Source organism: Solanum tuberosum, unplaced genomic scaffold (assembly GCF_000226075.1).
Source record: "Solanum tuberosum cultivar DM 1-3 516 R44 unplaced genomic scaffold, SolTub_3.0 scf00325, whole genome shotgun sequence".
Lineage (NCBI taxonomy): Eukaryota > Viridiplantae > Streptophyta > Magnoliopsida > Solanales > Solanaceae > Solanum > Solanum tuberosum.
This window is the reverse complement of record NW_006239251.1, coordinates 424124-442037: the sequence shown is the minus strand read 5'-3', so window position 1 is coordinate 442037 and position 17914 is coordinate 424124. Positions and strand designations below refer to the sequence as shown.

The 17914-nt window shown below is 34.8% G+C and overlaps 2 protein-coding genes across 2 annotated transcripts; both read right to left on the bottom strand.

Moving 5' to 3' along the window:
• Positions 1 to 368: 368 nt before the first annotated feature.
• Positions 369 to 5505, bottom strand: LOC107063273 (uncharacterized). The gene is made up of 5 exons (XM_015314918.1): positions 5494 to 5505; positions 5108 to 5140; positions 4928 to 5035; positions 4431 to 4819; positions 369 to 586 (listed from the first exon to the last, which is right to left on the bottom strand). The coding sequence occupies exons 1-5, from the start codon at positions 5503 to 5505 to the stop codon at positions 574 to 576; spliced, it is 555 nt and encodes a 184-aa protein (XP_015170404.1). The 3' UTR covers positions 369 to 573.
• A 1470-nt stretch (positions 5506 to 6975) lies between these two features.
• On the bottom strand, positions 6976 to 10371 carry LOC102606152 (uncharacterized). The gene is made up of 4 exons (XM_015314936.1): positions 9857 to 10371; positions 9264 to 9354; positions 8298 to 8420; positions 6976 to 7379 (listed from the first exon to the last, which is right to left on the bottom strand). Exons 2-4 carry the CDS (start codon positions 9328 to 9330, stop codon positions 7255 to 7257), a joined length of 315 nt encoding a protein of 104 aa, XP_015170422.1. The 5' UTR covers positions 9331 to 9354; positions 9857 to 10371; the 3' UTR covers positions 6976 to 7254.
• Between the last annotated feature and the right edge of the window lie 7543 nt (positions 10372 to 17914).

The window sequence follows — 17914 nt, the reverse complement described above, 5'->3', positions numbered from 1 at the left end:
TGTCACTAAAAATAATGTTTTTACCGACAACATGCATTGTCACAATAAATTATCATGATTAATGACAATCACAATTGTTATAAAATAAAAAAATAATTTGTATTCAATAAAAAGGATAAAATTTCTACAAATATATTTTTGTCACTAAATGGCGAATTTATTTATTTCGTGACAAAAATATTTGTCTTAAAAAGTTTGATTTAGTCGTTGCTAAAAAGTTACCTTTAATGACGAAATCTTTTGTCACCAATTGCATTCATTGATGACATTTAATTATTTTATATCAATGTGATTTTTAAAATTATAGAGTTGCATAAATCTAAAATAAAATAAGAAAACATGCTAGATAATAATGAAATCCACCCATGATCATACAATTGAAAACCACTAAAATATATGAAGGTAATATGTCATTACAAGCTCCTTAAATTAAAATAAAATATGTCCAATAACAAGCAAATCTAACTGAAATAGAAGAAATATTACTCCTAAACTGAGACTGAAAAGTAGAAGTTTCTTCCAAAGTACCAATAATGTGGTGATACTTAGTTTGCATTAGTCTTGATTCAATTCTCACCTTTTATACCTGTGTAAAAAAGAGAAAACAAATTTATAAGATTTAATATAAAGTAGAATTTGCAACATTACATTATGTTTTTCATACATTGTAATGCCAAGTTTCTGCAAAGATAAATCAATCATACATAATATGAAGCTACACATATATACGAACTATATCCCCACTGCTATTTGTGGTGTGCATGAAGTACATCACAAGGAAACCATATCCCCACTGCTATTTGTGGTGTGCATGAAGTACATCACAAGGCGTTGATGCTATGGGTGGCTGAAACTGAAATACTTTGTTTTGCAGATAAACATGCTCATATTTTGCAAAGGGAATATAACATATGTGTTAATGCCAATAAGATCAGGAATAAAAACATTCTCAGAGGTCACATGGCTCACTACAAATGCTACAAAGTTTAATGTTTATACTTCCATCATGGGGAAACAAGAGGTAAATGCTATATGTTAATTGTCTGAATACGTCAGAGGTAACCACCAATTAAATACCTGGGCATTCCCATCACTTCTAGAACACTAAATGCTATAGATTGCAATGTGTTAGTAGGAAAAATGACAGCCAAGGTGAAAATTTGAGGCTTGAGGAACCTGTGTTTCCCTAGTAGGCTTCAACTGGTCAATACCATGCTGCTGCATATACATGTATACTGGTCTATTATTTTCTCACTGCCTAAACAGGTGTTGAAAGATAAAAAGCTGTTTGCAGGAAAAATACACTCCAACAAACAAAATTCATGGGCTGAACTGATCACAATAAGTAACTTTCAATAATTTTCTTCAATCTATGCCTAAAATATCAAGCAATGCCCTCACATTAAGTCACCAATCCTTCAATACTTGGGGGTTCAAAGAATAAAAGAAATTGCAATCCATAAAGTCATCAGATACCAAGCAAATAATCAAATTTCACCAACCAAAAGGTCTGTTAAGCTTATTTATATCATATCCACAGTTTTCCTTCCACAACCTCCATAAGAAACCAATTTTCAAACATTGAAACAAATTAAAAACCAGAAATTGAAGAAAAGCAATTCTTATCAATTTAGGAAGACGAAATCTGAAAGGTAGGTCGAAACAAATTGAGTAATATGCAGCAGAATTGGCGATAAGGGTATTCCCAATTTTCTGGAAAATGGGATAAAATTACAATGGAGTTGTGAATAGGAAATATTACAAGAATGGCAAATTATAGATTTTCAGAATTTGAATTTGGTACCTTATTAGAATTTCTCCTTTCATGGGATATAGTATGCAAGGGAAAAAAAAAAGGACGACTTGGGATCACTGATTGTGTGTTATGGATGAAGCTGTAGCAAGAAAGTATGTCTGGAATATAGCCAACAAAGTTGATAACCTATGAGTAAAATGAATGAACAATGTGTATAAAGGGGGCTGACTGATGGATATATACACGTAAATAAGACAATTGCTAGTACTAGAAGAAGATTTGAGGTATGAAGAACAGATGTAGTGTTGGATACTGTGGAAATGGATGATTCAAGGCATGAGGAAAATACACAATTATAAAATAACAATTATTTTGGACTATCTATTTTTAGCAAATTCGACAAGTGAAGTGGTTCGGATGGAGTATCTTTTCTTAAATGTCAGCATAGTATTTAATTTATGAATGTGTTGCAGGCAATGTGGGAAACCATTCAAGCCAGAGAAACTTCATGCCCACATGAAGTCCTGCAAAGGGATGAAAGCTCTGTGAAAGGGTGCTCATTCTGCTGCTTCTACTAACAAGACATCCAAGGATGCACCAAATTTTTTTTTTATAATTATTCTTATTCAGCTTTTATTGGAATTAGATTATGTTTTTTTTTAGAACTTTTGGAGAAGCCTTCCATGTATATTTTTGAGTAAGAAGGTTCACAGACAAAAGCCTAAGCAATTCATGAATTCACAAGTAGTTAAAAGCCTGATTTCCATCTTAATCTCAAGTATTACATCGTGCGAATCTGAGTTAGTTGCGGCAGTGTACAACATGGATACAAGATTAAACAGGCAAAAATAACAAGACAGGCAAACTTTTGATGATAAAAATATCTGATTTAAGTTTTTCTTTCGCCAGTTTAATGAAGATAAATTATTCTTTACATTTGGATACTGAAGCAGTATTTCATGTCTACTCCTCTCTAAATATCTTAGAGCCTAATCAACTGTTAATGACCATATTCAGGTCATTGCAACATACCTAATCTAATAGCATTTGTAACAAACAATCGAATTTCCAGGCAGTTAGTAGTCAATAGCTAAGATCATAGCTGATTACTTGCCTCCAAAAATCGAGGAGTCAACATGATCGAGCAAAAACCTATATAACTTGTATATAAGCCTTTGATAACATACACTCGAAGAAGACTGTTAGTAGGTACAATTGGAGGCTAGGAACTGGACCACAACTGACATGGGGGAGACCAATCTGAAATACTTGCAACATCCCAAAACACGACTTCATCTATTGGCTGGCTATACATGGAAGACTACTAACTAGAGAGAGGCTATACAAGATAGGACTAACAAAAGACAGAACTTGAACACTATGTGGGAATGCCAACATCACACATCACTTCTTCGAGTGTGTGATATCAAAGGCTTGTATACAAGAAATAACGCACCGATTGAAGTTCACATGTGGGAGCATAGACATAAAGGAAGCTGAAAATTAATAGCACGAAGAGCGCAAGGCAAAGTTATGAAGCTGAAAATTAATAGCACAAAGAGCGCAAGGCAAAGTTAGCAGGCAATTGGTATGGGCAATCCTGACAGTTGCAATATTACACATATCGGAAGCTAGGAATGAAGCATTATGGAAACATAACACCTTACTGAAGTATTTCAGTAAGCATAACACATTACCGATTCTTTCTAAAGCCCGGACAATCACCTGCCAAATTCTACAACTGTGTTTCTTGTACTTCTTTAACTATCTCTCCCTAACACATTCCTTGCCTCGTGCAACGTGGATCTATACTGAGCGTCATCATTCCCTTAAATCGGCCTCTTCTTTTCCTAAGTTTATGTTATTGTAAATCATACCAGCTAAAGTAAGCTTAAGAGTTATATGAGTCTTACCTTTTACTAAATAAATAGGAAAATACACAACACCTTCTGTCTAGCAAGTATGAAAGCTGGAATATATTTTAGGAGTAAGAGGAAGCAGAAAAGAGAAAAAACAAAGGACAACAAGTTGAAAGTTGGTTGAACTTCTGAGCACAATGAACTTTTTCCTCATCAGAATGGTATTTCATTCAATTCAAATTATGTGTATTACTTTTCTTTTTGATTGTTTCAAAAGTAGCTATATTGAAAAGAAACTATGTTGCTTCTATGTGGTACTGGAATTCCTTAATACTACAAATCTTTGATATCAAGAATTAAGAAAATTTAGACCAAACCATCACTGAATGACTAAATACACCAAAAGCAAGGAGTAAGACACTGAGAAGGATAATAATTATAGTTTTACAAGTTTATATCCTACTCCCATGGTCTTAAAATCTACAAATTTTTGTGATAAGAAGGAATTTTTCTCTTTTATCTATACATAGGTATTGGCAATGATTCCCCCTCTATAAAGGTAGTATAGCATTTTCTACACTCTATCCAATAAGCTTAGAAAGCAGCTAAAGTGTAAAGTATAGGCCATGTTTCATACTTTTAAGTTGGAGAAATAAAAATAAAAATATACCTTGAGTTGACATTTTGATGGATCTCAATCTTTGCTGCATCATAAAGAAAAATATGCAAAGTTAGATACTAAATGCTACATATTTATATATTTAATATAAACAAATTAAAAAATACACATCATATACATTTGAGTTACTTCTAACCTTGGTGGCGATGAGCGAGAAAGAAGTTGCATTTTACTAAACATTTCCTCTTGGCGTGCCACTATAGTATTCAATTGAGAATTTAATGATTGTATTTGAGATTGCTGGTCTTGTATTTGAGATTGTTGATTATCTACCACAGTTTCAACTGTATTTAATCGATTCTGTAATTCAAGTTGGGCACTAACAACTTCTTGTTTCCCCTTTTTGAGGGAGTCTTCTAACTCTGCCATTCTCCTTTGTGTAGATCTTGTAGTATTAGGTTTTGGACCATAACCAAGTCCTTTTATGTACCCCGATTTTGTACCAAGTATAGTATCCATAATTTCATCAATAGTCATGGAAGACTCTCCCGATGTATATAGATCTTTCAAATCTGTCATGTTGTTCTGCATAAACATATTAGAATAATTTAAAGGAGAATGCACAACTTTTGAAAAACATTAATCTAACAGATCCAATGAGAATATTATAAAAGATGAAAAGTAATTTCTTACATAGTGAGTCTCAGCCTCTAAAGATGACCATCCTTTCTCACTCGTGTAATGAGTATGCTTATAGAACTCGATTCTTTCAGGCTCTACTCCTTCAGGGTTAGTTTTACCCTGTGAAATAAGAAACAATTGAAATAATACTAAAGTTTCATTAGTCAAAACAATAAAAATGGTATAACTTACAAGTTCAGCACGAGCATGCTCATCCAAATTAATCTAAAACCTCTCCTAAAAATCAAATAAGTATTAAAGAAAAACACAGAACGAGCAAAATCCCTTTCATATTAAATAATAATCATTACATTTGCAAACATACTAATTAACTTCAAACTTAAGTACCCTTTGTGAATCATATATTGCAGTTCAAAAACTTTATTTACTCTCATAAACAGTGTTCTAGACAGCCGAGCTACATACATAATATCACTCTTTTCTATTTCCAGTAAGGTAATGTCACGAATTGATAAGTTAAGGATTGACTTTATATGACAAGGAAATAACAAAAATCATGTATTTCATTTTCTCAAGATCACTATTCCAAATACCTTGAAGGCTTAGGTATTAGGAACCTGACAGGACATAATAGAATCTGCTAATGAAATGGCTATGGGGGTTCAATAATTAAGATGGTGCTTTCTGGAAAAAAATGTTTTTTTTGTAAAAAATGAAATACTATCACACTTGTCCATTGTTGTATCATAGCTCCATATGTTTTTGGTACATGGAAGAGCATGGCAAAACTAAGGAATTAATTTAACCAGCAATGCAGCTGCAAACCAGGTAATGACATTCACTTTAAATATTGGGAGGATAAATGATCAAAGAACACTACTCTCCTAAGTGACTTCCCTACTCTATTCTCAATAGCCTCTGATCCAAACTCTATTATCTCCTAGAACAGAGAAAATAAATACATGGATGCAATTGTCCAGAACAAATTTTCATGATTGAAAGTTGCTACTATTACTATCAAAACTGGAATGTTGCCCTCAAAATAATCACAGGCCAAATAAAATCAAATGGTGTAGGAAGACAGATGGACAATACACAGTGATGAAAGCAAGGAATCTTCATTATGTGCTCGAAATGATATAATAGATAACTGCCTTGAAAACTCATTTGTAAGACCAAAGACCCTAGTCATATTTCATCTGAATAGTCCCTCATGAGGCCAGTCTCACTCAGGACAACCTCAGGTGAAGGGGCATGACAACAGTTAATGAATGTCTCATGTGTCAAAAAGCTTATGAGACTAACAGACACCTATTCCTTCATTGTCCAGTGACCACTAATTTTTGAAATTTATTTTTTACTATTTTTTATTTGAGTTGAGTCATGCCTGCTGATTTAAAGGATACCTACAATAGTTAGAACTCTTAAAAAGTTGATAAATCCAAAAGTTTGGAAACTGATCCTTGTATTTTTTGGTGTGTGTGGAAAGAGAGAAACAAAAGGTGCTTTAATGGAATATCAACTTCAATCTACAACTTAAGATCAATTATGTTTTAACTTTATATTGTTAGACTATGGTTAGATCCGTTAGACTCTAATGTCAATCTTTTGGACTTTGTAAACTCTTTAGTCCTAGCATAGGATACTTTTAAATGAGCTTACAATCTCACTACTTGTGTATCTATATTACTTGAATCTTTTTTATGCCATTTATCCCATTTCTTACTTTATCAAGAAAATGTAGTTCATTTCTGTGTACTCTTGAGCCATATGAAATAAGATTTTACACTACTAAACAGTGTCGAAGCAAGCATCAAAATGGTCTAAGGAGTTGGAGTAGGCACAAACAAATGCTTAAGGCAAAACCTGTACAGTTCCAAACTATAGAAGTATTGATCCTCTAGTTGTTATCTTCTTTAGATGACCCCTTAGAAATTTTTTAGGAAGGAAGCTTGAATGATTGTATACAACTAGTTGTTTTCTTCCTTATCAAGTAGTGTATATGATGCATAGATAGTTTATTTTATAGTTTGTTAGTTATTCCTAATAAAATTCTTGTTATTTTTTTTTTTATAAAAATAGGAAATAAGACAAAAGATACCATTAGTTAACTTACTATTAGATATCGACGGAGATACATATAGCCGAGTAGTTCTCCAAAAAAACAAGATGAATGAAAAATAGCAATACCCAAAAAAAGAACTCAATATAATCACTACCATGAAATAAATTTACAAGAGTATAGAATCCTTATATGGCATCTAATTAGTGTTGCATCTTTGTCCTCTCTTGTGAGTTCTTTCCACTTGTTTAGAAGCAAAAGAAAATTTCGAGCAATTATCCCTAGCTCATTGGATAGTTTTGCCGATTGATCTGGTTTAGTTGGGCCTTCCTTTACCAACTGGGATCTCTATTTTCATCTTTCTTCCTTGAGCCTTCTTCATTTTTTCAAGACCTTTCCCTCTAGTCTTGCCACGACCATTCCTGATTCTAGTGGAATCATCTGATGAAAAAAGTCAGTTCAAAATACAACCTATAATCTTAAAAACATACACGTGTGACAGTAAGGCACATGATGAAAACTAAAACAACTGCATTTTTTAAATTTATTGTATATTAATGAGCAACTGAGTCAAAAAATTCACCGATAAAACAAAGAGAACATACGAGAGCTAACAACATCTATTTTTATCATTTCTATCATGTTTGCTGATTATATGTTCGCCCATATTACATAAATGTTGTTGGATTTCAAAGATGTAGATTACAACAACTACATATTCAGAAAAAGGTTCAAATTGTGCATATTGATAGAGTAGGTAACTTTACATACCTAATTTTTATGCCATGATGAGCAAAGGAGAGTTAGCCAAACATAAACCAAGTCTAAATAGAAATGCTTATATGTAATCTATGGAAGCATTTTCAACTTCTTAGAGTCAATTTGTGTAGTTTATATAGCATATTGATAAAGTAAAATCAATTGCAATTGCTCATACAAACAACCAATGACTTTCATGTTATGAAAAATGCACCTAAGATTATGGATGATGTGATGAAACACTTCTTTTAAAATGTTAATATATCATAGATAACTTTAAGATTTAAATCCACAAATCTTGAGTTGATGATTGAATTACAAAAATAACAGCCAAGATCATCATAAGAATCATTCGAGTAACTCGGAAGTACATGTAAAAGAGGATATTAAATTAAAGAAGATAACAGAAAGGACAAAACAAACCTGCATAAATAACCTGCATACAATAGCACAATATCAGATACTCGGATATTGAGCTATCGTCCATATTTCACGTAACAAGTTTAACATAAATAAAAATTTCAATGGTTAATGTTTTTGGCTCCAACTTAGTCAATAACTAAATAAATTAATCCTAATTAGTATAATAAAATGTATTACTTGTATTCACAGCAGGAGTATGGTTATTTGATTCATCTAGTGATTGAGTATCTTGGCTTGTTTCCCCTGTAAGTGTAGTTTGCTTAAAAACACATCCACCCGGTGCCATCAATTTGCAGAATTCTATCAAAACAGAAAATGTAAGTTTAGAATGTTAATAAGATATAAAATCCAATGGTTTAACAAAAATATTTATGTAAAAGCACCAATCATTGACAACTAAAGGAAAATCTAAAAAGAACATAATCATTACTTCAGAAAATCTTGCACACGCCATTTATCAATATATAAGAGTTTACTGTCTATCGAACTATTGAAGAATCTCTAGAAAATCAAATAACTAGTTTAACATATCAAAGATATATTTATGCCGGAAATATGTTCAAATTTGAAGACACAATAACTTTTTCGAAAGCTTATATAAGAGAAGGTCTTAAGAAGAGGTTGTAGATCTAAAAAATGTTGAACCTCGTGAAGAAATGCCTATTGATTTTAGCAAAAAGTTTAATTGTCCTACAAAATATTCATCTCAAATGATGTTGTTTCAGTTCATCCAAATTCAAAGTTCCATCAACCTATCCTAACTCAAGTTCAAGAAGCATAATTTGACAGCCTTGAGTACCATGTTTCACAATCCATCCTATCTTCCTTCGAAATCTGAGGGAGAACATCAATAAATGAACAAACCAGAGGAAAAGTTGTTCCAAAAGAAGTCTTGAATAGTGTATACTTCACTAGTATGTTTCACACACAAACTGTAAATACGCACACCACACGAAACTGAAATCTACATGATAGGTTAAGAGTGTTTGTTTTCCAAAAACTTATAATTAACTATATGAAATAAACATAGAGCAAGATCAATGGTTGCTTCACAATAATCAATGAATAATCATTCAATATATGATTGCCACATATAACTATCTGTCTAATTTTGTTCAAACTTAAAATAAGACTGATACATACCTGGTCTTGTCAGGTTCAGAAACTTTGCTTCACATTGTAATTGAAACTTTTCCGTCTGTTTTCTCATATATATGGTGGTTATCCTGAAATTCTTTTGGAGCCAAAAGAACAAAAAAAATTAGGGCCAAAAGACAGTTTTTTTCCATTTCTCAGCTTTCTATAACTTTATTTGGTGGGTGAACATGAAGAAGTGAAAGAAGTAGTGGAGCTTATTAACCCAGAAACTTAGGAAGTGGAGAAGTGTGTGGTCAACTTTTTGTTTTAGGATTTAACATTTATCTTTTCCTCCACTTAATATTTTAAAATAAAATTACACACAAAAGGACATAATGTCGATCAATACTTTAGAAAAAATAAAATTGCACACACAAAAAGGCATAAATGTCCAACAATTTTATTTATCAAAATAAATTTTGAAGGTAAATTCTTTATGCTTAGAACTAAAAAGGAAATCAGGAAATGACTTCAGTTGAATGGAAAAAGTAAATTACTTAGAATAATAACATTAGTAACAAAGGGAAAAACTACTGCATACATATCAAAGATCTCAAAAAAAAATGTAAAATCAATGTCGATTGGACTAACAATTGTACCTCTTTTAGCTGAAACCCAAAACCCTAGGCCTTTTACTTCTGGTTGATTATCCTAAAAAACTTGAATCGCTAGAGAACCCACTTCGGAAATCAGGGATCTAACTAAGAGCAACACGCTCGAGCACTTTTTGGTCTTCAGTCAGCTGCGATTCTGTTGCTAAACAAACAAACCATAGCAAGAGAGATAGTGAAGACATCGATGATGATTTTGAGCTAACATGCAAAGCTCCAAACCTCTGAAATCGAATCTGTAGTAGCTCTACATCAGAGATAATGAACTCTTCGAATGGATCAATTTGTGTACTTCGAAAATAAAGAATAGTTGAGCTAGTAAAATTAGGGGAGAAGAAAACAATTAGGGGAGAAGAAAGGAGATGAAGTGGCTGGGTAGAGAAGATGGGAGCTGAAGAGTTTCCATAACTTTCCTAATTTCCTAATTAATTATCATCTAATGAAATTTCACTTCTCTTTGAATTTTGGGCCTATATTGGGCAATGTTTTTGTTTTGTTTTCTTGAGATTGGTACGACACACATTATATATATATATATATATATATATATATATATATATATATATATATATATATATATATATATATATATATATATATATATATATATATATATATATATATATATATATATATATATATATATATATATATATATATATATATATATATATATATATATATATATATATATATATCTGTTTTGTGGTTTAAAGTCCTATATTTTGCTAACAAGCAAGGGACACTCCCTTAAACTGTTTTACTTTTTTTTTTCTAATTTAAGAGTTTCTTAATAAATACTCTTAAATATATTTAAGTAAAATAAATAACATATTCTAATATTCTTTTCTTAAAAAAGGCACAAGAGCGTAGCGAGCACAAACAAAGGAAATACACATGGGTCTCCTTGAAGAACGGTAGCACGCTTCTTTCTCATATCGATCAAGGCTTTACTTGAGTAAGGGGAAAGAAGTAAGGGTGTAGCCCTTGCGTGAAAGTCGTTGCACCTTAGCGCATCCCTTTTCTTGCAGGACTGTTAACGACAACCTTATGTGTATTCTATGTTTAGCTACATTACCAACTGTCAATTCTTGTTCAACTCCCTAACAGAAGCAGCAGCAACGCTGCAACTACAGCGATCAAAAGAAAAAAAAGGACTTTTCTTGTTCTATAGTGAGCGAACGAACGAATGAGAAACATAAATTTAAATTGAAAGTCTTGGCTCTCAAACTAAAGAGAGAGGTGGAAGAAGAAGAAGAACGAGAAGAAGGTAAGTTTCTTAACTTAGTCTAAAGGTTGAATTTGTATCTTCCATGACTATAAGATTGGGAATTGGGAAGTAGAGAAACATGGGTTTAGAAGAAAAATAGGAAATTTATTTCATTCTTATGAACCAAGTGAATATAGTCAATGATTTGAACTGTAAACTTTGCTATTGGGCTTATATGCAATAAGAGTAATTGGGTAGTAAGGTTAGGTTGATCTTTTTACAGCAAGAATTGACCAAGAAGAGACTAATGTGTGTGATTAAAGCACTAATTAAGTGATTGGGCAGATTTCGAATCAACCATGAAATCTCTAGGGCTGGGTTTTTTTAAAATGTAGTATGAATTACCTAAATGAAGGAGTTAAAACGAATTTATTATGAACGTGATTATAGATTGACCAAAGGAATTCATACGGAGTAATCTATTGGGCTTATATGCAATAAGAGTAATTGGGTAGTAAGGTTAGGTTGATCTTTTTACAGCAAGAATTGACCAAGAAGAGACTAATGTGTGTGATTAAAGCACTAATTAAGTGATTGGGCAGATTTCGAATCAACCATGAAATCTCTAGGGCTTGGGTTTTTTTAAAATGTAGTATGAATTACCTAAATGAAGGAGTTAAAACGAATTTATTATGAACGTGATTATAGATTGACCAAAGGAATTCGTACGGAGTAATCGAGTGGCAAGCTTGGTAACTCAACACAAGTTACTGTGAGTAGTAATCTTACCGCAATTGATGTTTTATAACTTGCATGACTTTCACATGGTGTATAAAGTAAAGGCGTTACCGAATGTTTTAAACTTGCATGTGGGACAAGTCTTTTACTGGATATGATACACCATGAAATCTCTAGGGCTGGGTTTTTTTAAAATGTAGTATGAATTACCTAAATGAAGGAGTTAAAACGAATTTATTATGAACGTGATTATAGATTGACCAAAGGAATTCGTACGGAGTAATCGAGTGGCAAGCTTGGTAACTCAACACAAGTACTGTGAGTAGTAATCTTACCGCAATTGATGTTTTATAACTTGCATGACTTTCACATGGTGTATAAAGTAAAGGCGTTACCGAATGTTTTAAACTTGCATGTGGGACAAGTCTTTTACTGGATATGATACTGAAAAGATCATTTGAGATGAACTCATTCTTACAAGATATGATTACTGATATTGAAAAGGTTTTACACTTATTTGAGAAATAACATTTTGACAAGTGATTGTTAAACTTTGAAATGTTCTGATTTGATAAGATATAAATGTTCTATCTGATTTTGAAATGCTTCTACAAATTATAAGAAAAGTATAAATGGGAGTAGACCTTGATGAATCCCGTAGCTAACAGCAGGATCGTTAGACCTGGTGCACCTTGTAGTTCCGATTACTGATAAAGCCCTTACTAGTGGGAAGGTAGAACTAGTATACTGTTACTGATACCCCTCGAGTAGGGATCTACTGATATGAATAATTAACTCCTTAGATGAGGAGTTCGCTGTTATTGGTTACTTCTTAAAGAGAAGACCACAGTGATTACATGGTTCATCCTTGGAAACCTCCCAGCTATAAGATTTGATATGAAAATGTTCTTTTTCTGAGTTTGCTATTATGTATGTACATTGATTTTGCTTATATGAGGCACCTAAGGTTGAACGTTGTTATTGTTTCTAAAAGAGCATTGTTTTATCATCATGACTATTACAGTAGCATGTTTTTTGACTTGTCCCTCATTAAAATGGTTGTGGTTAAGTATTATTACTCACTGAGCTAGCGTCTCAGTCCTCACTATTTTTTTTTACAGAGAATTCAAGTGGTATTGAAGAGGATTTCATTAACTAGCGTGTGAGTTGGTAGCATATGGTGAGCCCCACATTGCTTCGCTTTGCAAGAGAACTATTGATTTGTTATGTTTATTTAGTTTCTTTTAAAAAATCTTAGAGTCGCTCCATTTGTCATTCTTTTGATTTGAGTCAAGATTAGTCCTTCGAATTGTAGTCAAGTGACTAGTTTGGAACTTTTTTCCGTAATTTGGAGATGAATTGGTTTTATTGAGTGACAATTTGATCATTGATGGATATTACATGGTGGTTTATAGTTGTTATTAGTTGTGTTGTGAAATTTTGAGACAGGAAAAATCCAGGATAGGCCTAAAAACAAAGGAAACTCTGCCCAATTTTCTGTAGAATTCTGGTGAGACATGCTTTGGGATTCTCCCCCTTAGCGCCGGTCATGATCCTTAATTGGGTCGTGACAAAGTTGGTATCAGAGCCCTAGGTTATTCTGATGACTTATGGAGCACACGTTAGTAGTAGAATCTCAATTATGGTTATGTTGCCAGCCATTTCTATAATCGTGATTCTGCGAGGACGTGATAGGATGTGTCTTGTCTTTCTTTGTCATTCCTATTTATGTGTGTGATGTTTAGGGCCAACTAGATTAATCTAACATTATTCGTTTCTGATAACCAGATGGCTCGAACCCGATTATCTAATGGCAGAGTTACAACAGGTGTTCCTGAGGCGCCTAATGTCACTTCGGCTAGGCAGCCAACTTCCTCAACTTGGGGAAGGGACAGAGCCCGCAGAACCGATCGAGGAGAGGTTCGTAATGCTACCACAGGGAACCACAACACCACTATTAGGACTTCAAGGGAGGTCACTCCGAAAAGGAGCGCTAGCCCACCTCCGACATCGTTGGAGAATGCTACTAATGGGGTACTTGCCTCCATGCAGAAAGCCATAGAGAGTTTGGTCAATAGACTGGATAGACAGGAGAGGGATGGTCATCATAATGTTGCTGCTACTCAGACACATGCACCACTTCAGACACATGCACCACTTCAGACACCTGCACGGACTTATACTTTTGGGAATAAAGAGGTATCCTTGCAGGAATTCTTGAAATTGAAATCACCAAAATTCACAGGTTCTGATAGTTCAGCGGATCCTCAAAGCTTCTTGGATGGGACGTTCAAGGCCCTCGGGGCTCTAGGATGTTCTAGTGAGAGATCGGTGGAGCTAGCAGCATACAAACTAGAGGACATGGCTAACACTTGGTATGAAATTGTATTGCTAGGTCGACCTACTGGGGCGGCACCACTGAAGTGGGATGAATTCACTAAGTTGTTCATGGATAATTTCCTTCCTAACAGTCAGAGGCAGAAGTATGCAACGCAGTTTGAGAGGTTGGAACAGACTCCAGATGTGGATGTGGCAACTTATAATGCCAAATTCTGTAAGCTCGCTAGATATACTCCTTTGTTAGTACCTACTGAAGCAGATAGAGTTCAGAGGTCCGTGCATGGGTTGGTTAGTCGTCTATTCAATGCCCTAACCCCAAATATGAGTACCATGACCTATTCAGAAACAGTTGATCTAGCTAGAAAGATTGAAGATAAGGGTCGAGAGGAGCGTGCAACCTATGATGTACGTAAGAAGGCCAAGATAGGGGGATCTTACAGCGGCGACTTGGGTGCAAATCACAGAACAGAGAATCAGGGAAGACAACAACAAGGCTCTCAGACACGGATGGATACAGTTTCATCAGCACAGGTATATCGTAATTTTGGAAAAATGTATGCCACTTCTCCATCCTGCCAGACTTGTGGTAAATCACATGTAGGCCAGTGTTGTGTTGTCACCGAAGGTTGCTTTCGGTGTGGTCAGTTGGGGCATCGCATTAGGGATTTCCCTCTACCTCCGAGAAACCCCACACAGACTTCTGCTCAGATAGCAACACCTACTCATACAACTCATAATGGTTCAGGTAATACGGGTACAGGAAATAGAGGTAGAGGTGTTGGAGATCGTTTCACTGGAAATCAAGGACAAGGGAATGCCGATAGAAGTCAGTCAAGAGTTTTTGCACTTACTAAACAGGATGTTCAGGCCTCAAATGCGGTGGTTACATGTATTCTTTCAGTTTGTTCCTTTGATGCTCATGCTTTGATGGATCCAGGATCTACCCACTCCTATATGTCCTCATACTTTGCTTTGGGATTTGATAGACAACCAGAGATGTTGAATCATCCTTTTCTTGTTTCTACTCCTGTGGGGGATTTTTTGTTAGTTGAATATGAGTATCGTGATTGTCAGATAAGAGTTGAGGGTAGGGATACTCTAGCTAACCTAATTGTACTTAATATGATTGGTTTTAATGTGTTGATGGGCATGGATTGGTTATCTCCTTGCTATGCTACTGTTGATTGTCATGCAAAGATAGTCAAATTTGAAATACTTGATGAGCCTACATTTGTATTAAAAGGGGGTCAAGTCCCCGAGGTTGGAAAAATCATATCCCTTATGAAGGCTCGAAGGTTACTACAGAAAGGTTGTATGGGTCTCTTAGCTATGGTAAGGGATATAACAGAAGGAACACTTAACTTGGAGAAGATACCCGTGGTGAATGAATTTTCTGATGTATTTCCTGAGGATTTGCCAGGATTACCTCATGTACGAGAGATAAACTTCGGTATTGATTTGGCTCCTGATACATTGCAAATATCCATACCCTCATACCGTATGGCACCAGCAAACTGATGGAACTAAAACAGCAGTTGCAAGACTTACTCGATAAGAGTTTTATCCGACCAAGTATATCTCCATGAGGCGCACCAGTATTATTCGTAAAGAAGAAAGATGGGTCTCTAAGAATGTGCATCGACTACAAACAATTAAACAAGGTAACGATATGCAATAAGTATCTTTTACCTCGTATAGAAGACCTATTTGATCAATTACAGGGGGCTGTCCACTTTTCAAAGATTGATCTTCGATCTGGTTATCATCAACTCATAATCAGGGAGGAATATGTTTCCAAGACAGCATTCAGAACTCGATATGGACACTATGAGTTCCTTCTGATGCCTTTTGGATTAACCAATGCGCCGGCTGTATTCATGGATTTAATGAATAGAGTGTTCCGGCCGTTTCTAGATAGGTTTGTGATAGTTTTTATTGATGATATCTTGGTATACTCTCGTAGCCAGGAAGAACATGAGAATAATTTAAAGACAGTGTTACAGACTTTGTGAGAACATAAGCTTTATGCTAAGTTCTCAAAGTGTGAATTTTGGCTAGACTCAGTAGCATGTTTGGGGCATGTAGTGTCCAAAGATGGGATCAAGGTGGATTCCAAAAAGACAGAAGCTGTGCAAAAATGGCCCAGACCTACTTCGCCTACAGAAATTCGAAGCTTTTTGGGTTTGGCAAATTACTACATGCGTTTTGTGCAGGATTTCTCCAAAATAGCATCTCCATTGACTAAGTTGACACAGAAAAATGCAAAATTTCAGTGGACAGAAGAATGTGAGCAAAGCTTCCAGAAACTTAAAATGTTTTTGACAACAACACATATATTGTCCTTACCATCGGGTTCTGGAGGTTTTACGGTATTTTGTGATGCTTCGAGAGTTGGGTTAGGATGTGTTCTGATGCAAAATGGTCGTATTATTGCCTATGCTTCAAGGCAGTTGAAGAGGCACGAGCAAAACTATACTACTCATGATTTGGAGATGGCTGCAGTGATATTTGCTCTTAAAATTTGGAGGCATTATCTATACGGTAAAACTTACGAGATATATACTGATCACAAGAGCTTAAAGTATATTTTTCAGCAGAAAGACCTGAATCTTCGACAGCGGCGATGGATGGAGCTATTCAAGGATTATGATTGTGTTATTTTTTATCATCCTGGAAAAGCTAATGTTGTGGCTGATGCATTGAGTAGAAAATCTATGGGCATTTTAGCACATATAGTTCCTGAAAAGAGGCACTTGGCAAAAGATGTGCAGAAACTTGAAGGCGCAGGTATTAAATTTAGTTTGGGAAATTCAGAGATATTGCTAACTTGTGTGCAAGCCAAATCTTCATTAGTAGAGTGCATTAAAACTACTCAATATGAGGATGAACAACTTTGCAGATATCGAGATGAGGTCACAATTGGTAAAAGTGAGCAGATGATGGTTGACAGTGCTATGCTTTGAGTAGGTAATCGGTTGTGTGTACCAAACATAGGTGGGTTAAGATAAGTTATTCTTGAAGAAGCTCACAACTCTAGGTATACTATGCACCCTGGTTCCACTAAGATGTATCATGATCTAAAGCAGTTGTATTGGTGGGAAGGTATGAAGAAAGATATTGCTAATTTTGTTTCTAGTTGTTTGTCTTGTCAACAGGTTAAAACAGAGCATCAACGACCTGTAGGGTTACTACAAGAGATCCAAATTTCGGAGTGGAAATGGGAAAGAATCACTATGGATTTTGTGGTTGGTCTACCCCGAACTCTCAGAGGTTATGACTCTGTATGGGTAATTATAGACCGATCAACAAAATCAGCACACTTCTTACCGGTAAAGGCTACATATGGTGGAGTGAAATATGCCCAGATATTTATGAATGAAATTGTTCGACTTCACGGAGTGCCAATATCCATCATATCTGATAGAGGGTCACAATTCACTTCACGCTTTTGGAGATCCTTTCAAGAAGCCTTGGGTACTCGAGTAGACCTTAGTACTGCATTCCATCCATAGACAGATGGGCAGTCTGAGCGTACTATTCAAATCTTAGAGGATATGTTGAGAGCTTGCATTCTTGATTTTGGAGGTAGTTGGGATGCTTACTTGCCTTTAGCTGAATTTGCCTACAACAATAACTTTCAGTCCAGCATTCAGATGGCTCCATATGAAGCTTTGTATGGAAGGTGATGTCGTTCTCCTATAGGGTGGTTTGAAGTTGGAGAGGCCAATGTGTTGGGACCAGACTTAGTACAAGAAGCC